General features: G+C 38.7%; 3 protein-coding genes across 5 annotated transcripts in view; 1 reads left to right on the top strand and 2 right to left on the bottom strand.

Annotated features, from left to right (window-relative positions):
• The window catches only part of Rbp6 (RNA-binding protein 6), a 190,112-nt gene extending 178,794 nt beyond the window's left edge, over positions 1-11,318 (top strand). For 2 of the 3 annotated variants that reach the window (XM_036814973.3, XM_036814976.3), the window contains 3 exons: positions 2,772-2,837; positions 3,740-3,981; positions 5,431-11,318. In XM_036814973.3, the coding sequence (XP_036670868.1) occupies positions 2,772-2,837; positions 3,740-3,981; positions 5,431-5,472 (350 nt within the window). In that variant the 3' untranslated portion in view covers positions 5,473-11,318. Of the gene's footprint in view, positions 1-2,771; positions 2,838-3,739; positions 3,982-4,273; positions 4,498-5,430 lie in introns of all 3 variants that reach the window. The other variant, XR_010654125.2, reaches the window with a different exon arrangement.
• A 1,173-nt stretch (positions 11,319-12,491) lies between these two features.
• LOC108012633 (3 beta-hydroxysteroid dehydrogenase/Delta 5-->4-isomerase) lies at positions 12,492-15,721 on the bottom strand. The gene is made up of 4 exons (XM_017078056.4): positions 15,606-15,721; positions 13,949-14,305; positions 13,486-13,761; positions 12,492-13,217 (listed from the first exon to the last, which is right to left on the bottom strand). The coding sequence occupies exons 2-4, from the start codon at positions 14,265-14,267 to the stop codon at positions 12,616-12,618; spliced, it is 1,197 nt and encodes a 398-aa protein (XP_016933545.3). The 5' UTR covers positions 14,268-14,305; positions 15,606-15,721; the 3' UTR covers positions 12,492-12,615.
• Positions 15,722-15,805: 84 nt separating this feature from the next.
• Positions 15,806-22,303, bottom strand: rogdi (rogdi atypical leucine zipper). The gene is made up of 8 exons (XM_017079392.4): positions 22,107-22,303; positions 21,231-21,355; positions 20,222-20,355; positions 19,746-19,817; positions 19,554-19,685; positions 18,383-18,540; positions 17,984-18,314; positions 15,806-16,951 (listed from the first exon to the last, which is right to left on the bottom strand). Exons 1-8 carry the CDS (start codon positions 22,115-22,117, stop codon positions 16,883-16,885), a joined length of 1,032 nt encoding a protein of 343 aa, XP_016934881.1. The 5' UTR covers positions 22,118-22,303; the 3' UTR covers positions 15,806-16,882.
• Between the last annotated feature and the right edge of the window lie 111 nt (positions 22,304-22,414).

Genomic DNA, 22,414 nt, shown 5'->3' with positions numbered 1-22,414 from the left:
TTACCAAACGCTTGCGAGTTATTTACAAAAACCTATATAGCAAAAACACAGACACGAAGACACACACATAGACACACACACACACCCAAACGCATATTCCAATATGTATTTTACACGTATATACTGTGATTTATAAGAAAACGCTTCAAACGAGAACAAGAATACCATTTGCTTGCGCAGAACCGAAATCGAAATGGAAAACGAAATCGAAATCGAAAAGTTATTAACTAAATAAATGCACAAAACTAAGATAAATAAAGTGAAAATAAAATAAATACGGATGCAATGCCGAAACCAAAAAACCCAAGCAAAAGTCTATCCTTTTGGGGCCTCAGGCATTGGCTACCATTTCCAAGCCCCCGATTATTAGCAATTCAAAGGGGAGTGGAGTGGCATCGAAGGGGCCAAGTGAGTGACAAAGTGGCCATCGGGGCGTATGCGTAATATTCTGACAGCAACTTGGCAAGGACATTGCGGCAACAACGAAAGAAGCATCGGCAGGAACCAGAAAAGAACTGCGAGAAAGAACACTCCTTCAGTCAACAAGGTCAGCTAATGGTCGTCTTATTGTTCCAATGCATATTCGTACAAGCATTATACTCTTTTTATATACGTATATTCATCTTTATATTGAACCTATAACCGTTTTTTGGCTCCATATCCGAATAAATTTTCACATTTTACGATTATTAACTGTATGTAAACTGTTAGATGATAGAAAAAGTTTTAGCAAAGAGCGCAATAAAAACACACAAAATTGTAAACTGAACGCCCCACGTTGGGCGCCAGTCGTAGTTGACGAACACATATATATATTCCTGTGTAGTGCTCTTCCGTTTGAGAAACTTTGTTTTATGAAACATTTAACACACACATCAAAAACTAACAATACCAAATTAGCTCAAGCGTCGGACGAAAAAGTAGCTCGAAATAGCATTTAATTTACCGAAAAATGTATCGCATAACACATTCATTAGTAGCGAACAGCTGTAACCATTAAACATGTATAACCCCCCCACACACATATATAAGTATCTATTTTTATGTATACCCTAGTTTTAATACAAACCCGCTGCCTGAAGAAAACTTTATCTCAAAACAGTGTAGTGATCATGTAAATGTCTTCTGTTGACCGATTTTGTTTGTGGAAATGTCTCAATTCAACCTTTTATTGTGGCCGTAACAGGGTTGCCAGGTCGACAGCTGGTAACAGTTGTTTTTCCGCAACCGCAAGACTGACAATTGCAATTTTCCCACAAACCCACAACCCTACCTCTTTTTCCCAGCGGAAACGCATTTCATGCAATGGCAGCACGAAAAAAGAAAGAATCCCCGGCTAAATAAGTTATTTATTTACAAAAGGCAACTGCTATGGCGATTGCGATTGCTATTGCAACTGCTGCTGCTTTTACGGGCTCTTTATTTCGGTTCGGATTGGGATCCGGGTTTTTCGGGCGCTTCTTTGTATCAGAGTTCCCAGACTCAACACTAATGAAAACAACATGGCGCACCGAGATTTCGCACAAAAACGTAAACTAAACGTAAGCCAAAGTTGATTGGCGCCATAAAACGCACAACGGCGATGGCGAAGGTCGTGGGGGTGAGTTTTGGGGTGGGTGCTAAAGGGTTGTGGGTCGATAGGAAGTGGGCTTATAGGGGGTGCCATAAGCGAAGGACTGCCAGGGACATGCCTCGTTACGTTACGTCACGTTACGTTACATCAATTTTTGTGTTTCCGCAGGAAATGCAACTGCTACGTTTCCTCCCCCTTCAAAACCCTCTGAAACCCCCTCTGAACCCCAGATATTCCCACTATATCCCTATTCCGATCCCAACCATAACCCGTTACAACCCATTTTTTCGCTTGCCTTCATTCACATTCGCATTCTGTTGTCATTTCAATATTGGCGCTGGCGTATTTTTACTTGCTGTTGCAGCTGTGACCATAACAAGGCAGAGCAGCCACAAAACACAAAAAAATGGGGGTAAAAAAAAACGATAACAATGATAACGGGGCGAAAAAGGGGAAAAACTGTAGGGGAGGGGGTGGAAAAATCCGAACAGGAGCGCCCAAAGGAAAGTGCACATCACTGGGCAAACCAAGCGTAGTAACTGAGTTTGGATGGGTTCGGATTGGTTTGGTTTGGTTTGGTTTAGTTTTTGGCTTTGGCTTTGTTTTGTCACTGTAGCGTCAACATCCCACCCCCCCATCAACCCCACCAAAGCTCGTTTAATAACCGAGCACTTTGTGTTTTCATAACCTGCGTTCCAGTTAGCGCTTCCTCCCAGAAAACCCCCATCCACCCATCCCCCAGACATCCATTTATACTTTATATATGTAGGTACTTCCTTTCGCTCTTTGGTTCGTCTTTTGTGTTTGCATTTGGCATCGTAGTTGTTCTGGGACTAGTTAGAGTTGTTTACTTTCGCTTTTGATTGTTTGCTTCCTCGGCACACCGATATAACAGAGCTATAGCTACATGGCTATATGGCCACATGTATTACAATCGCATACTCGAATACTCTCTCTCACTCCATACCCACTATAAATATATATATGCCCACTATATATACTCGATCCCCCAACTCCCCTTCGTGCATACATACTATACCCCCTTAGAGCTCAGCCTTGATTACTTTCGTATACTCTTGTGTCGCGGGCACCTTTCTTTATGATGGGTGCCCGACTTTTACTCGCCTAGTTACGATCCACCGTTAGCCACCACGCCCCCACTAATGACACGCCTCTCGCCCTCTTTTGCCACTTACAGTTGATCTAACCAACGGGCAGCTGACCCCCAACAACAATACACCGCTGCTGACCCAGGCGCTGTCAGGTGAGTGACCCCATTGCGAAATGTTTGGTGGGTTCGGGGGGTCCAAAGTTCAAGTGGAAGAGATAGTTAATTTAAATAGCTGTTCGAACCTGTTTAGTCAAAGTCATCTTCTGTGACTATTTACTAGTATCAAATACTTTGGGTGCTGGACAAACAAATGTCCGTCAATCATTTAGGAGTGAAATATGGGAGAAAGTAAATATCATACTTGATTGGCAAACATTTTTGCTCGATTAGACTTAATTGTTCCTTAGGTCTTGCTAAAAATAAGACAAATACTTTATTGGACTTCGTTGAAGACTATACACATAGTACTATCATTGTTGCTTATAGCTCTTGTTATCTATAAAATGATATGTTGTATTAAAGTAGAATTGATTCCAAGACTTACTTCTATCCTACGTTATACTAAAATATATAGCTAATACGTACCAAAATTAATAGTTAATTTATTTAAAAATTTTCTCTTTGCCTCGAAAGTAGTATATACAAGTTTTAACTTAGTAATCATAACTAAAATGTAATTAGTAGAATTCAGATTATATGTGATATCATTTCTGAAACATTTGTTTTCCCACGTTTCTCAACTGGTTGCAAATTGTTTATATAATTTGATAAAGATTTAAAATAAATAATATTTACTAAAAATTTGGTAACCAGTAAAGTATTACTAAAAATTGTTGACAAAAATAGTTTTTTACATGTATTTCATCTAATTATAGGTAAACCCTGTTCTTTCAGGAGTTACTATATTTTTTTCAAGAAACGGCGGGCTTAAACAGTTCCTTTTAAGAAATATATACTTTTTTTTTGAAAAAGCCTTGGCTTAAATTTTTGAAAAATTCTTAATGGTGTAACTTTTTTACTGATGTTATATTCCTGTTATCCCTTTCCTGTTGCAGTGATGAACAACTATCAGGCGGCTGCCGCGGCCGCCCACAGCTATGGACCGTCGGCCTCGCCGCACGCCGCCGCCGCCAACACGGCCACCCGGCAGGGATTCCCGTCGACCAACTCGCCCGGCCCCACCATCGACATGTACAGCTCGGCGGCCGCCGACAACGTGGGCTACGTGCAGGCCACCAGTCCGCAGCCGTCCGGCTTTCCCATCGCCGTCAGCCGAGCCCCGTTGAACTACAGCCCGGTGAGTCGTCCTTTTGGTCCTGTGGACAGGAGTGCCGGGTTCCGAGATCTCCAACAGATCTCTGGACCTGGGCCTACAGCTAGAGTCTAAGCCGGCGATACGAAAACATCCAACAAGTACCTCGAATCTCAAGATTAGCGATTCGATTCTGAATCCCTCAGACACACACACACACCCACACACGACTCACACATACTCATACCGTAGCGATAAGGAGAGACTGCCGATGTAGAGCTAAACTATTGCGTTATCCTTCTATATATTGTATGTATTTCTCTTTCATTTCGTACAGATTTATTCGTTGAACTTTGCGATGGCTAATATATAAAAGACTGATAACCCAAAAATATAAATGCAAGAGAACAAAAAACAAACAAAAAAGATATGCAAAAAGTAAAAGAAACCAATTATATATTTAAATCGAAAAATATATGAAAAAAAGATACAAATAAAATAAAAGCTAAACGAAAGCAAACAAAAGAAATAAGAGTATAAACAAAAACGCAGTTGCACAAGGTAGGCACACCAACAAAACTACAGCGTGTTCTCTTCTTTTTTCAACTAAACGATTTCAATTATTAACAATCAAATTCTTTTAACTACAACTAGTCAAACAAAAAAAAAAAAAAAACAAAATATTACAAAAAAAAAAGAAAAAATAAATAAACGTAAAAATATGTATGCACGTCACAAGCACAGTTTTCTAGGCCGTTTCAATTAAACTATTATTATTTATTTAAATTGTATACACCATATATGTATTATATATGAATATATTCATACTTCAGTATTTCAATATTCCCATGCCTCGCTGCAAACTAAAATAAATCATATCGAAGCATATTTATTATCCATGGCTGTCGGCGAGGTTTGATAAAGGACTGACAATCAGTGGAATTCTCTGGAAAAATGCACTTTAATCAAATTAGTGCTTTTATGTTTGGGAGAGCAGTAAGAAAAAAAGAGCAATTTGATAAAAAATGTTTATCTAACCTGTGATTTGTTATTCAATAAATTTTAATTTGGGGATAAGAGAAAAAAAGTGATTTGACTTTATGAACAGTTTTGTATTTTATTATGAAATATAAAATTTTTGGAGAAGTTTTTCTATCGTTTACAATGAAAATTCAGATTGTTCCACCTTATCAAGCCTCGCCAGCCGTATCTAAAAATTCTTAGATCTCTTTTTTAGTTTAACAATCGATTTGAAAATTTCTTAAAAATCAGACTTTACTTCTTCCGAAAACTTGCCACTTCTACTTCTATATTCAGTACATATATATGTATACCTCTTAATGTTTACTTTCTATATATCAATACTTATATACCTATACTTATATAAATACATACATGTATGTGTGTGCGTAGTTATGCAACTAGAAATTGCATTTTATTTGAATAATTTTTGGTGTTTGCTTGTTTTGTTCTCCACGAAACGTTTATTTACAGGGACCACTAATTCCTGCGGCATTTACAAATGGATACCATTAAAAGGTGGCGCCGACAACCGCAATGAGAACAACAACAACAGCAACAAAAGGCAGCAGCAGCAACAACAGCATTATTAACAACAACAAAAACAACAGCAACAGGAGCAACAAATGCAACAGCAACTTTAGCAACAAATGACAGACACACACACTCACACACAGTCACACACACACTTACAAACTGCAGTGCTGCAACCACAGAGCGCAAAAAAAAAGAAGAAAAAATAATTTAAAATTATATATACCTGCATATATATAAAAATATAAATCAAATAAAGTACATATTACATATTTGTGTATTCCCCACAAATGGCAAAAATGAAATCCGTTAAGCAAGAAAAACCGAGACAACTGCAAGAGCAACAAACAATAAACCAAACACACACATATTATAATTAATTAATTAACGTATATTACAAATACGTACATATTAACGCATGGCAAAAAAAAGAAAAAAAATGAATATGAAAAAAGTAAAAATGTGGAAAAAAAAAACGATGAGGACGAACTACGAGCGAACACAAACAAAAAAATTAATTTTAATTTAACAACCACTACAACAACAGCGGCAAGAACAACGCTCGGCCCCGAAAGATGCAACGTGTGCAGCAAAAATCGTTTAAAATGCAAATTAAACGGAAACTGCGCGTCCAACTGGAGTGGAGTGCCATCGCGGTGGGCGGCTGTGGCCCGGTGGGCGTGGCCCTGCTCACACAGCAAAAAATCCAGAGGCCTCACGCCCACTCACCGCCCACCGCCCACGGATGACAACCAGGCCAAAAGGGGCGTAACCACTTTTAAGTAATGAGAAACCAACAAACGAAGGCAAAAAATGAAAAAAACACAAAAAAGGAAATCACAAAAAAATCAAGGGGGTTACTAATAAAACGATAGAGTTGAAAACAAAAAAAACAAATCAGATAAAGCAAAAATGTTGCAATAATAGCGAAAATGTTATTATTTAATTGCGTATTATTAAAGGCAAATTATTATTACCATTATTATTGCTATTCTTAACGTATCTAAGTTGTAACTTTTAAAGTTAAAATCGATATATATATATATATATATGTATACATATATATACAAGAATATACACTCTTATACACGTAAATTAAACTGCAATATATACAAAGGGAATTACTTGAATCAAAACGCGAAATCCAACCACAAGTTATTGTACTTTCAACGATAATTATCGATTTAGCAACACTGGCGTGCAGAGGAGCTTGAAAACGTTAATCGGTATCGGTTGGGCTTAGTTTTCATTTCTCGACTGGGTTGGGGGTGAATCAAATCAAAATTGTGCTTACAATTATATTTATGAATTTATTTTAAAGTACAACAAATCCTTTATTGGCCAAAGTAAACAACAAAGAAACAAAAGCGAATGTGAGCAAAAGTCGAAGGCAATTTGTTATTAACTATGTTGAGGTTCTCTTTCTCATTATTTCAATCGAATCAGGGGAACTTAGAGGCAAAAAAAGAAGAAAACCTATAACTTTTGTGTTCACATTGAAAGCAAAATGGTAAATAATGCTAATTAAACAGTGGATAGTTAGACAAATATGTTAAAGCATTAAATATGACAATGAAAGCGAAGTGAGAGAGTGAATTTCCGTAGCTCGAGGCATAAATCAATTTATTTGCTAAAAACAATGGAGAATCCAAAACAATGAAAACTGCAGAAAGCAACTCCCTAAATATGTAAGAAACACACCATTTTTCAGATACAACACAGCACACACACACATATACAAACACTCACAGACACACACACACACACAGACAGGACACAGATCTTACGGATAAATCAAAAAGAAACACTTAAACAAATTAGTTGGTAAGAGCATATGCAAATATAACAATGAACTATTATACATACAACATATAGTACGATTAAGTAAATAAAATATTTATAAAACAAACGCGCAAAATCGCAAATGTTTGAACACTTAACTAAATATATCTGTAAACAAGCGTGTAAAAAGGATCACAGATGAGCGATGAGCGATGAGCCACATAAAAATGGTAGTGGAAAATTGGAAATGCGAATATGGTTATGGAAATCATGATGTCGAGTTGAAATGCAGGCCACGCAATGTGCAATTAATTTTTTTCTAGTCGCTCCGTCCGGCAAATCGCCCGGACGATGGATGTACTAGGCATATTTGAGGATTATGACGATAACGACGACGATGCAATCGGGGGCGTAATAGAAAAATATATTTATATACAACTATATGGAGTATTAAATTATTGGAAAAGCAAAACCAAACAAAACCTATCAGCTAGATAAGTAAACGACATTTGTTACACACAGCAAGTGGGGGAAAATTGCAAGCAACACAAAAACCCAAAAAAAATAATAGCAGAGAGAGGGAAATATTCTATAATTGACAGAACAACAATACGTTGCGCTTTTTCTCTGTCTGAGATTTTTTGCATTAGGCGACGTAAAAACCAGATACAAAAAATAAAACTTAAACAAAAACAAAAGCAGAGACAGAGACAGGAAAAGCCAGTGGAAAAACAAAGCAAATGCCGAAACAGTGAAAATGTTCCTTTCATAACTTTTTTGCCAAATTGTCAAACCAACGCTCTCCAGGACTTTTGTCGAGTCTCGGACCAACAAACTTACACATTACCTATAAAGTAGAGGGAAATCGCGGGAACCGAAACCAAAAGAGCCGGACAAATACCATATACGATGTTTAAAGACGGACAAGAAATAGTTGCAGTGTAACATAAAGTACATTTAAACCCTAAAGTGTTGAGCCCCCCACACACACACACCGATCATTTCAGATTTTCCAAAGATCGCGTCTTGCGACTTTGCCATGTGCATCACACTTATAAATAATCAAAAAACAAAAGAAAACAGAAGGTAACAAATTAAGGAAGCGAAAAGACAGAAATCTTCAATTTTAGATAGACAAAGATCAGACCATGGGAGTTTGGAAGAGGACCTTTGCCGGGAGTGGATTACTTTAGAAGGTCACAGGTCATTGGGGAGAATTCCAGATGCAGCTTCTGCCCCGCGGGGCGGATATTTTTAAACGGGAAAGCTAGCGAAGGGCAGCAACGGCAAACATGTTATATTTGCATAATATATATATATATATATATTAAACCTACTTCTAAGGCATATATAAATATATAAATAAATATATTTTTAAGACATGTTCTAAAAGCAATAATTCAAAACAACAACCAGCGTGGCGGAGGCAGAATAAAATTGAAAAAAAAACCACAAAAGGAATACATAAAATATACACCAATATATAAATATACATAAAGATATATACACCTACACGTAAATATATACATGCATACCAGATATATATATATATTAAAGAAAGCGATTAGCTTGAGTCTGGAGAAATCATTTCGCAGGCAGCTAAGCCTGTGTTGCTACACTTCTTTAACTAGAGCCCCGATCCACGATCAGTGGGCCGGCAATCGTTTGGACTCGTATTATTTGTGGTGTAGGTGGACGAGGGATGGGGGTACCCCAGATAGTCTCGGGATCCCAGGTCCCACGTTACGTTTATAGTACGTTGTAAGTCGATGCAGCTTTAGGTGTAATGTTGAGTCTTTCCTAGAAGTTTCCCCAGCATTTCCCCGCTAACGATCGACTCTAGGCTTTCTGTTTGTGTTTTGTAGTGCTCTATGTATTCTATAAGAACCTTCTGCGGAAGCTATAGCCGATCAGAGACATATAACTATTGGTATACCGGATCAACTTCAGCCTAAAGAATACCGTAACAACAAGCAATGCGTCCTTGTAAACAAAATCAATTTCAGTCAATTAGAGAATTTCCAACACCAACCAGGCACAGAGACATAAAGACAACAACAAGCTACAAAAAAAAACATTTTTTAAAAACCAAAAAAAAAAGCGAACAAACAAAGACATAACAAAAAACAAACATTTTTCATTATTTTTTTACTGATGCGCCGTCAGAGCGAAGGGAATACAGGATGAGATCGCGAGAGCTTGACGGCGCAGGCGCAAAAGCTTTAAATTGAACAAAATATGAATAACACGAACAAGGAGAACAATTTATAGAATTCGACAGGTGGGCTCTCTTTTTTATATCGAGAACGGAGAAGTGAGTGTATAAAAAGTATGCCGTAACGATTTTTTAAAAATAATGTACCCCATACTTTAAGCTATACGCAACTTTCGGTCAAAAAGTCAATTGGTGGTCGAAGCCGGGTAGGAAGCCAAAAGTTAAATATATAAACGAAAAGACATAAAGTGTAATGTAAAATAGTTTTAAATTGGCGAAACACCAGAAGACGACGATGATGATGATGAGGATTGGGTGTAGGCGGAGTTACGTAGTTACATATACGAATTGCTTTCCGTTTTTCTCTTATTATTGACTTACAAACATATCAGTTCTTATTATGTGTATGAGTATAGCAACAACATCAACAAATACGATTACAATTACGATAACGATTACGATAATGAAATACAATTTAACTAATATCTAGCGCTAACGAACGAAGAAACTTTCTGTTTACCAAAACCAAGAACAACAATAACCACACAGATGAGTAAGACAAGCCGACCAGCTGGCCTTTTTGAGAAGCGCAGAGAGCGGCGCAAAAGGGCGCCTGGCAGGACTTACGACTTGTGGGCCTTCTACACTTTGACGTGCTTTTATACGATAGCAATCCTTTAACTCACACGAGACATTTCTATCCTCGGTTCTTTTTTATAGACATGTGTACATACACCTCACGGCACTCACATAAACCACACACACTCACACACACACACACCAATACACACTCAGCCACAGACACAGACACTGGCACACGCATATATACGATGGAGATCACATACAAAAGAACCTTCATACGAACGATCACTTGACTATTTTTGCTATAAGTAAGAAATTCCCCCCAGGAATGTGTCAGTCGGAAGTGGCAGAACTCCTGCTGACAAAACACCTTTACTATATTGACAATATCTCTTATATATTTTACACTATACTATATGGAAAATTATATATTAATATATACAAGAAAATGAGGAAAACCAAAAACAAATAATACATAATTGAGGCAAGACGAACGGCGTGAGTGGCGTTAAAATTGTATTTACAAGAAATGCGTAACCAAGCAAGATGAAATCATTTTAATACTTTATACACATAAAAGTCAAAGGAATCTTTAGAGACAAAACCAGGCGGCAGATGAATATGCAACTACAAGACAGACAACAAGACGATGAAAATGAAAATGAAGATGAAGATGAAGATACATTTATAAAATGCGCCATAGCAGGGCGTCCAGTTTGTAAGTATTCTAACTATGTAAGTAAAGTAATTAAGGAGCGCAGGACGAGAATCAATTAAACATACATACTGTCTACGAAGTCACCGAGCCGAGAGCTTTGGCAACTTTCAGTGCGAATACTTTAACACAAATGAATCCAGATGGAATGGAGTGGTTGCGATGGGTTCGGGTGATTTGAAATCGGACACATTGGGGATGGGTTGATGATGAATGTTGGATGCGAAAATGGGGATGCGAGATTGCCAATGTGTGTACATAAGCATAAACATAACATAAACTGGTACAGTACTACACTTACAGCAAACTATACAAGGTAAAAGAACATAATAATTAACAGCCAGACGGCGGGAGACACATACACATAAATAGAAGCATAACGAGAATTTAATAAACAGTTTTTCATTTCTATAAAGAAATCCGGTAACGAATTTGTATATTTACTACGAGAAAACGCATAAAACAAAAGACAACAAAATCCCAGAATATATACAAAAAGATATATATTAAAGGGAGGACAGACCCAAAAAAGAATACGAAGGCCGACGAACCTTTCTGAGAACAGCAAATATGCCCGTATACACATATATGAGAATAAAACCCAAAATGATATATATACATATATATACATAGTTATATAACCAAGAACAACAAATAACATATAGTTAAATTCAATAATGTTAAGCATTCGATGAGCAAACAGACAGACAGGCACGCATATTGGTGGCAAAAGAAATTCAATTATGTATAAGGACCCTCGAACCGAAAAGAACATAACTATGCGGCCACCAACAACAATACCATGAACATCCTTAAAAACAACAACAGCAAGTGCAACATTTATTAACAGACGACAAAAGGCAAATTGTTGCTTTCAACATACACACAAAATTACATAAGTTTTTAACAAACACCCATACACACCTTACCCACACCCACACACATACACATTGAACACCCCCACTCACACATTCAACCCGCAATATGTATATGCAACAAAAAATGCGAACAACTTTAGCAGCAAATTAAAAATCACTTTGTTCACAATGTGCCACGTACAGGGAGGATATAGATGAGGTTCTTGGGGACTATTATCCATTGTCCCCTCGATCAGGTTAAGATCGGCAGTGCAATCGGCAGAATCAGCAGCAACAACAGAGATCAGCAACCGCATATTAAACGAAAAAAAAATGAAAAAAACAAAAGAACAGAAAACTAAAACATGATTTTAAACAAAAATGAAATTAAATAATGGCATAATAAGTTAAGCTAATGGTACATAAGTTTAAAAAACAAACGGCAAGAAACGCTCTAGAGCAACAAAAAAAAAACAAGAAGAACAGAAAACCAAGACAAACAAATATATATATATATATAAAATAAAAATTATAATGAAATAACTGAGAAATAAATAAATTAATTCATAATGATAAATAAACCAATATGAACATTGTTCAAAAACATAAGCTGTCCAAGTGTTTTTTACTGGGTTGTCGAGGGGGTATTTTAAATGGATTCTTAACGATCTAAAGGTAAGGTAAAAAAATAATGCCGTCTGTTTTTGGTCAAATATCTAATATTATTTAATTTTAATTAAACAGAAACCTCTTATCCCAGTAGTTGTTCCATAATGTAAGCTACAGCTCAGAGGTTCTTTATTTTCCTAACTTTTTCGATTCCTTTTCTTTTGCAAAACTAAAACACGGATTTATAAAACAAACAACAACCATTTTATTTAACAGGATATTTACAGGACATCAAGCGGGGCAGTGACCACAAATCCACTCAGGATATCGGGTAGTACACTATCGTAATGCGGGATTAGCGCCACTCAGCTGGACTTCTTGAGCTTCTTGGCCTGCTGCCGTTCATCCCACCATTTGGCATACCACTTGGCACTTCGCTCGGCACTCGCATCCGGATCGAACAGGGGCATGTAATCCATGTGGATGGAGGCCCTTAGCCGATTGTACATCAACATTGAGGAGGTATAGGAGGCGAGGGCACGAAGGGAGTAACGCAGGCGGTACTTGGTATAGGGATATGCCACCCGAACCACCACCTCCAGCAGAAAGGCCAGGAAGAAGAACAGGAAGTGGGGAATGTACCACCAGCTGGTCTTCACCTTGAAACGCTCGCCCAGCACCGCCATCTTCTGGACAAATCGCGAGACATCGTTGATGCCCGTGTCATCGGTGACGAAGACGGGAAGTCCGTTCACCGCCTTATCGGATACTTTCAGGGCCTTGTAGGCACAGATATGTCCCCAGGCCACATTGCCAGCGTATACTAACTGCTGTTTGCCTCCTACGCCCGCGATCCTCGGGAATACCCATCCTCGGGTGGAAAGGTACTCAAAGACCTCCGTAATAAAGTGCGAATCACACTCGCCATATGTCAATGGAGCTCGAATAGCGCTGGTGGCCAGGTACTCTATAAGAAATGGAAATATATAATATATTTAATGATTGCATCTTTTAAAAAAATATTTTAAAACTAGCTAACGTGTTAAAAAATCTTTAATCAAGCTAATTACTATGTGAGACTATGGCTTTAAACTACTCAATAAAATTGTATATTTCCTTGAAACTTTGTTTACTATTTAAACTTGGGAATAACTATTTTATCTGGTTTACTTTAAAATATACTTAATGGGTTATGTTTCTTCTAAGTATTTCCGTATCTATTTGATCGAACTCACCATGCTGGTTCTGTAGAGGAGCCCCATTTGAGTTGAGCACTATGTTCTCCGCCCTCAGCTTGCTGGAGGCGTATCCTGGTATCAGGAACTGGTTATCCTGCTCCCACAGACTGGAACTGTCGAGTGTGGGAGTATCTGTCTTGGATTCCGTGGAGTTAATTACCGCAGAGAAGGTACTACGTCCCTTAAAGGGCACAAAACAAACGGATGTACAGCTAGTATAGACCAATCGCTTAACATTGTTCTGAATGCACAGATCTACTACGGCCAGGGTTCCTAAAATTGGACAAAAATAAAATATTGTGTGTCATGATGAGTTTGAAAAAAGGTTTAGTGGTTCACTGATCTAATTTTAGTTGTTCACCTACTTGGGATCATATCAAAGTGGTTTGAGGCCCATCATAATCAAAGAAATTTTACCTCGAATTACCTTTCTTATGGGGTACTTTGTCTGCTCACTCACCGTTTATGTTCACGCGTTCCAGTTCGTCGTAGTTGGGGGGAAACTCGATTTTCACCGAAGCGGCACAGTGGAAAACCCCGTCCACCCCATTGAAAATGGGATTGAGTGCCTCCCGATCGCCTGAGATATCGGCCACAAAGGTGCGCAGCAGGGGCGTCTCCTCATGCCCTATGTTGTTCTTGTAGGGCACTATGTCCAGCGAGCGGATCTCTTTGATACCCAGCTCCTCCTTCCGCTCCAGCAACTGCTTGATGAGGTGCTGACCCAGAAATCCACTGCCGCCGGTTACGAGCAGCACTTCTCCGCCTTTGTTGCTCATTGTGTCCGGGGTTCAAAGTGCACTGCCTTTTGGTTTAACTGCAACGAGACGGACTGCAGGTTAGTTTAAAACTGGCTCGAGTAGTTAAGTGGAGTTTCCGTGAGAGTGGCTTTTATGGTCGGCAGCCCCATAAACCCGGCCACTTTGATATCACACATAAACTGGCTCATCATCAGCCGGCGACCTTCTTCGGGGGTCAGCGGAGCAGGTTTCCGAGTGACTCGGCGCGTTTTCAAAATGCTCGGCTTACGTGAAGGCCTGGCCCCGCTTATAAAAATGGCTAATATACATATGTGTGCACTTATAACTCATGGTTGGTGTAATCAAAGTTTTCCTGATTACTGAAATTATATATCTTCATGATTTGTGAAATCTACATTATTTAGATTACTGGAAATATTTACCAAGATTTTATATATAGTCTGTTAGAAGATATTTATACCAAAACTTTTAAGGAAAAGAATTGCATTGATCATAATCAAACATTTTTAAGTATTAACTTTGTTTTAAAAAAAACATATAAGCCTAACATACAATTTGTTATCAAAAGTTTAACTTTAAAATCAAAAATCGAACCCCAAAAAATATTCCTAATATTAAATTTGTTATCAAAAAATTACTACTTGAGATCAAGTTATAATCACAAATCAATTTTTTTTACCTTCTTTTTAAACATGACCTTATTTATTATGGTAATAATTGCATTCATATTTTTAGATTGCCAAAATTGACTGGTAACTTGCTAATTAAGCAAACCAAAATATGGGGAAACAGAAGAGTTTTGCAAGCTGCCTAAAAAGTTTGCCGAAAAGGTCAGAGATTGGCAATTAACTTGTTTTAGAAAAAGGGAAAAGTTAAAGAAAACTCATATGCTGATTAAAATCAAGATACATCCGAAAGTCCATTGACACTTTGGCTCCATGGCTTTCGATTTCTACTTCCCCTTAGTGTGTTACTTGGCCACGGTCAACTTTTGTATGATTTTAATAGACGCAGTCCAGCGACTAAGGCCGTTGAGCAAACTTAAAAAAAAAAACAAAACACAAATGGTAACAGCAGCAACATCTGCAACAGCAACATCTGCAGCAGCAACATCTCAGCAGCAACACCAGAAACATGCCTAAATGTGCTAATGTTGACGCAGGGCTGACTTTAGATTACAACACAGCATCATAACAATTACCGCGAACTGGTTTCCGTGTCTATTTCGACATGCACGTCAAGTCAACACTCAAATTTGGCATTTTTGCCTGGCCATTTTGGGCACTTAACGTAATAGCACTTGTCCACCTAGAAGACCGAAAATCTAACTATAATTGGGGAGAAAACCCCGCTTACCAGATGAAGGGAGCTCTATTTGGTGGGCAAACCTTTGGGCTTGCCTGCTGACTTGAAACTGTCTCTTGTTGGCCATAAACAAAACTGGATAAGACCGAAGCGAGCGTTGCCAAACCGCCGGGCTATCGACATCGCTGCTATCGATCGCAGCAATCGTGCTTTTGGCGCCAGAAATCGAAAGCTTTTCGAAGTACACGGCATTTTGGTAAAAGGTAATTTTTATTCAACAACAATTAAATGAATGTGGACAGTAAGTACGCTTAGTGATTATATAAATAGTTGTCTTCTTTTCCCATGCATTTTTGGGGGTGCTTAGGCAATTGCAATATTCAATAAGTACAGTGGTAATTGTTTTCGTTGCATCTCATTCAATAACTTTCTTATATATCTTTATAAACTCTCTGGTAGATGTATAAAGTAAACGAGAAGTAAAGGCCGTTGATACAAATGACTTTGGATTAGATTAGGATTAGGCGCGCTTAACCATTAACCATTAACGAGTACGGGGAATACAATTACGGATATACAATTACGAATACAAAACGGTGTTTAGTACAATTAAAAATTCTGTTCACATTTCGGTTTGGTTTATTACAACAATATCATGTAAATGCCGATGTAGGCGCCCCCTTCCGTGTGTATGTACTTAGGTTTATGGAGGCCTATTGGGGTGTATATAAGTTGTAAGTTGTAAGTACCGATTGACTCTGCCGACTGCTTGGTGGATTACATTGCATCTTCGCAAACATAAATAATAGGACATAATATATTACATTAAATTACACGTACGAGTAAACTATAATTATCTAGCAATTTCATTTAGTTACACATACAAAACACAATTGGTTTTCACAAACATTTTCCGTTTTCAATTCTCAGCCTAATGCTATTTAGTTGCATTTTGATGCATAATTGGAGTGACGTGAAGCGATGAACTCAGGTTCTACGTAATCGTAATTTAACATGAATGTTGATTGTGTACATTAAACTAGTTGTATGTATGTATGTATAGATAACTCTCTGTACTGTATGTATCAGTATAGTGTGGTATGGTATAGTATTGTATAGTGTATCGTATAGTTTGCATGGGTATTATGGGTGTGCCGTTTTCCAGTAGCAACATTTCAACTAACATTATTTACTTCGCTATTACAAGTACGGTTCTTTATTAGCTATTATTGTTGTTATTGTTTCTGTCGCCGTTCCACAGTTGCCATCCATCAAGGTATCCGCTCCCGATTCCGATTCCCATTTTGGTTCCACTTCCCGTCGCCGTCTCAATAGGAAAGCGCTGAGGGCGAACGCGAGCCAACTGTGAAATCTTTGTACACCGAAAACACAGATATCTGCGGAAGAGTGGAAATATTGAATTAAAAATACACCCACTATTCATTCGAGGGCCCATCCCAATCCCCCATATTTCCCATAGTTGTGCCAATCCCCATATTGGCCACTTTAATTGCCGACTTGCGTCACAGTCAAGAACTGCAGCGTGGCCCTGGCAGTTGGCCAGCAACCAAATAAAACTTGGCAGCATCTTGTGGGTGCGGAAAATGGGACAGCATCTGTGGCTCTCGGCACATGTGCTTCGGCGGTGCGAATCGCTGTGATATCATTTCAAGACCAGACGCCTTATCAGTGCCGGCTAATTCCAAAAATAGACGTCACTTGGGTGGGTGTGTTTCAAGTAGAAGTGATTTTGTGGGCGGATAGTAATTGCTGAATGCTTTCTAGATATTCTGACCTATAAATTATAGGCAAACTTTGATCTTCTCAAGAGCCAGCTGTCAGAATATCTTTCTTATTACATTTTCCTAAGATATACCAAGCGAAAAGCAATGATATATCATAAATAAAAAATTATTGACTCGTTCTATTCTATTCTATTATTATACAGCTAAGAATAAAGCGGAATGATTCCGGAAATAATAGGATAATAAATATAAGATTTTAAAATTTTATTGTTTTTTTAGTCTATACCAGTCTTTTGTAGATATCAAAACATGTTTTTCTTCTGTGTAGGCAAAAGATACATTTGTTGTTTCGCTAGGAAATAATTGACTTTTTCTGTGTATACTTCTCACCCGCTGAGAACAAGATTTCATTCTTGGGGGGCGTACATGATATAATACTCATATTTTTCAAACAAAACTTGAGCATAGACAGACAGTCGGATGATGAAATCAACATTCTTCAGAACACTTTCATATTATACTAATTATTGCCATGAAAGAATGATAATTAGTTAATACTACTTCTATATTTGTCTACTATACGTGACTGCCCCTCTTTCCGTTTCTACAACTTTGTAGGCTTGTGTGCAGCCATACAAACCGACCGTTCTTTTGCCCACTTCCGGTGCTTCACCTGCGACTCACCTTGTCTTTTAATTGCTGGCACAGTTTCTGGCCATTCATCAGCAGCAGTAGCACATCGTTTAGCCACTGGACGGAGGCCTCCGCCTGGCGGGAATCGAAGCGCATGGTGCCCTGGTTGTTCAGCAGCTGATAGACGGCAATGATCAGCTTGTGGCTCTGCAGGTAGAAGCTCACGGCCAAATCCTCGGGCAGATTGGGCACCAGCGACTTCATGTTGCGCCCCTTGATCAGCTCGTCAATGGGCTTCTTCTTGGGCACCAGCAGACTGTTTCTTCCGCGCTGGAGGGCATCCAGAATGTTGCCTATCACATGCAGCACTTCGTCGGAGGTTCTAAAAAAACATGGTGTATAAATACAACCTCCAGTCGCAAATCTCATGCAAAACAAAACGTGACTCACTTGAAGTGATAAGAGTCGTCGACATCGTCTATGTGATTGATGGCGGTCTGCAGATGATTGGCCGCATCCTGGACCTGCTGCAGCTTCCAGGGCGAGTCATGTGTGATGGAGGTACGTTGCGTTTGGCTCGGGGCCTTGCACAGCTTAAAGCTAATGTCCTGCGGAAGGGAGTTCTGTATTAGGTAGGTGATTTTATGGCACAGATGGGAGAGGTATCACTTGTTGTGGCTGGCTAAGTTATTAGATTAATAGGAAATATACACATATGTCATTTTATTACCAGATAAGGAAAATAAATATATTGCTAAATGATTACTAAAACTTTTCATGTACTAAAAACAAAATGACGTAATAGGACGAAGGGATGAAAGCTTGCTTAGAAAAAGAATGTTATTAATTGAATTGAAGCAATTTTTTTTTAAAACTTTGTAACATAAGACGCTAAGAAATAAATTAGTTAAAATAGAATGACAAAATAATTTAAACAATTTCATAGGGAAATTATTAGGATTGTAACTCTGATGCTTTTCTTTTTATACAATTTTTCTAGCTATCTTCTTTTAATAAGGGTGAGTAGGGGATTACCCATCTTAACTGATGTTAAGACTGAATCATCTCTGTCAATCAAACATTCCAAGCATTAATTTCATCTAGTTAAGTTCTTTCACACTAATATGTGATTTGTTTAATGGCACAGCTGGGGGTGATTCCTATTGCTCTTGGGGGAGTTTCCATATACTAACGACTGAATCATCTTTACGGAACGAGCTTTAAAGGCATTTTTTCTATTAGATGTACAAGACTTTTACTAGTTTCTTTGAAGAAAAGCAGTGGTTCCGGTTGGGGAACTATTAGGGGTATTTCCCCGTTACTCTTGGCGGAAGTAATAAACTATTCTTGAACCGTATGCTCTGTGAACCGTAGTTATTGGTTTACATATAGGGTTTTAGTTGGGGATCTAAAGGGGTTACTTTCGGGGTATTTACAATCTATTCTAGAACTGTAAGCCCTCTGTTATTTCTCAGTTTGGGGAACTAGTAAGGTAGTTACAATCTATTCCACAACTGTAATCTCTCTGCAAGCTCAGTTATTTCCCCAGAAATGAGGTCGAGCTTGGGGATCCAGTGGGGGTTGTTTTCTTATCACACTTTTGGGGGGTTACTGGACTTACAGCCTGTGTGATGGCATCGCCCGTGAGTGTTAGCACGGCCTTCAGCTGATCGGGCGACACGGTGAGTATGAACTTCTCAGTCTTCTTTCCCTCGTTCTCGTACAGGGGCACCGGAAACCGATGGGCGCATTCCTGTGGGTTAAGATATGCATGTTAGTTATAGGGAATTTGTCATAACCCATCCCTACTCACCACCAGAATGGTCCTTAGTTGCTTCAGTATCGCGTGTACTTCTTGCCTCAGCACCCATTCGAACTCAATTTGCTGCGGGCATGATGTGGGTTTTGCATATTTTCGCGTTCCATATATTGTATTTGGTATTTTGTGTTTTTCATGGGTTCCGCCAGCCAGAGATTATATATGTGTGTCGGTTGGTTGGTTGGTTGGTTGGTGTTTTTGCGATAGCGCCACCAAACAAAGCACGTTCCGTGTACAAATCAATAAAGCCGAGTGTGAGGGGGCGGTGGGCGGTGGGTGGGCAGGAAAAGCAGGAAGAAGAACAGAACATATCAGCGATAATCGATAATCAATTAGTCAATATTCAGAGTGGTCGAAATTAATCGCTTTGGTTTTGGTTTTTCGCCAGGCTTGTTATTGTTTTTGTTGCTGCGATGCCGTTGTCATGGATTCGCATTCGCATATCTGCAAAAACCCTGCGGAAAACTCACCAAGTTGAGGGCCTCCTCACGCTCTGTGTCCGCGAGCATTTTCATCGCGCTTTTCGGCTTTTTCCGCGCTGCTAAGAATCTGCGCTTGTGTCCGCTTTCCGCAGCAGCAACGCCAGCAATTTGTATTGTGAGCGCTGTAATTTTTGTTTTTATTTCAGTTGTTGTTGTTTTAATTAGTGGACAGTGTTGCCAAGCGCTCAATGGGTTGCAAGTAGGCAAAATCCCCTAAAAATACTACTTAAATACTAAACTTGGCAAGAAGGGCGCGTAATTTAAAAAAAAGGTTGTACTTATGCATCATCCCGAAAAACTAAATATGGCAGTTGTTTTAAAGTTTTACTAAAAACCTAAGTGTGTGTTATGTGTTCAAGTATATGGTCTTAACATATTTTTAAAAATGTTTACTATTTTATTAATTCTTATATTTTAATAATTCAAATATTTTATTACACATTATTTTTTCTTTTAATAGGTAATTAAGTCTATTTTTCGTTTGCCATGAGCCGTTTAAATATTTTATTGCATTTTTTTTTCGTTTAAAAAGACGTTTATTAAGTAATTAAATTATGATATACAATTATGTACCTACCTAAAAGGGGTGGATTAAACCAAAACAGAGTTTGCCTTAAACTTTCCACAGAAATATATTTTTTTAAAAATGTAACCAGATAAATCTAGTATTTATTCCACAAACCTAGCAACCCTGCTTAAAATACTGCTTGACACAGTTATGGTAAGCGCAAAGGTGTAACAGTCAACTGTTAAGTATCTATTGTTAAGCCTCTAAATATGTACAAATCAGACAAAAACTAAATAAAGGTGACTGAAAGTTAAAGAATTACAAGAAGGACTTACATATACCAAATTCTAAAATGATTTTCTACATACAAGATCCCAAATTACACAAAAATGTTTCCTAAGCTCAACAGCCACTGTAAACTGTTTTCTGCACTGCTTGCTTGGGCGCCAAATTCAAATGACGAAAGAATAGAAAAACTATGTTACTTACGTTTTCGCGTGGGCGGGGGCGTGGTGAGCACTGCGGTCTCCGGCACCGTATTGAGGACATGCTGGGGATACCCGCTGCTGCTTCGCTGGCGATGTAGAGGCTGGAACGACCAGTTGTTCGTGGAACTTCAAAAAAAGCAGAGAAACACTCCCATTAGTCTTGGTTAGACGCGAATTACACGCGATTTGTTTGCCTCTTCTTCGCATCGGACAATTGTGTTGTTCGTTATCATGTTTGCGACTGATTTCGGCTTGATTTGATTCAAAGTCAAGTGCTAATTGGTGGCCCATTGTTGTGACTCACGTCACAGGCGGCTGACGTCGGCGTCTGGTTTCTGCCGCTGAACTGCAGAATTTTCCCGTATAGCCAGCTAAAAATTCATAAAACCCCCTTCCCTGGCCACAGAATTACTGCAGCGCGTGTCATCCAAACCGGTGGCAATGGCTTTTGTTTTCAATCATGGCTAAAATTACAAAAAAACCACAAAAAAAGCGCTTATCAAGCGAACTTGACAATCGCCTCAAGAAACACACAAATACTCGAAACACCTCAATTCACACACGCACAAATTTACAACAGCCCGACTGGACGTCTTTATCAGGTCCAATTTAGTTTTATAATTTATTTGATAAGCCAATGTCAAGAAGTATGAAAAGGCCAAGAGAGTATCGATGAAAGGCAGGTGCCTACCAAAAACTTTATGCCATCATAAATTTTTATTGACATGACCATTGGCTCTGGCTTTGCGGCTTTTAACACGTTCACATTCTTTATTCTTGATTCTTGGCCATACACAAACACACTCACACACCGCATAAGCCAAAACAAACAAATTTTGGCCACTGTTATTAGTTATATAAATATCACTTTCTTTACCTCTGCGGCATATTGGATATATATTATATATGGAGGCCTTGTTTTCTTTATCAATCGCGAACCGCGAATCACGAGACTCTGTGTCAAAATGCGGAAAACTCGCGGATAGTTCAGTTTTCGGTGGGGTTCAATTCACGTATCGTTAGGGAGAGCCCCCGAGTTGTAGAATCGTAGAAGCGGTACGACGTTCGACTTCGACGCTCGACGCCCAGCGCTCAACTCAGCGGTACGAAATACCACCAATGCTCGTTTTGTAGACCTGTAGACCTGTAGACCTGTAGAGTTACCGTGGTTAAGACGGAGAGAGA

The sequence above is a fragment of the Drosophila suzukii genome, chromosome 3 (assembly GCF_043229965.1).
Source record: "Drosophila suzukii chromosome 3, CBGP_Dsuzu_IsoJpt1.0, whole genome shotgun sequence".
Classification (NCBI taxonomy): Eukaryota; Metazoa; Arthropoda; class Insecta; order Diptera; family Drosophilidae; genus Drosophila; species Drosophila suzukii.
The sequence above is the reverse complement of the archived record's forward strand: the minus strand, read 5'-3'. Positions and strand labels throughout refer to the sequence as shown.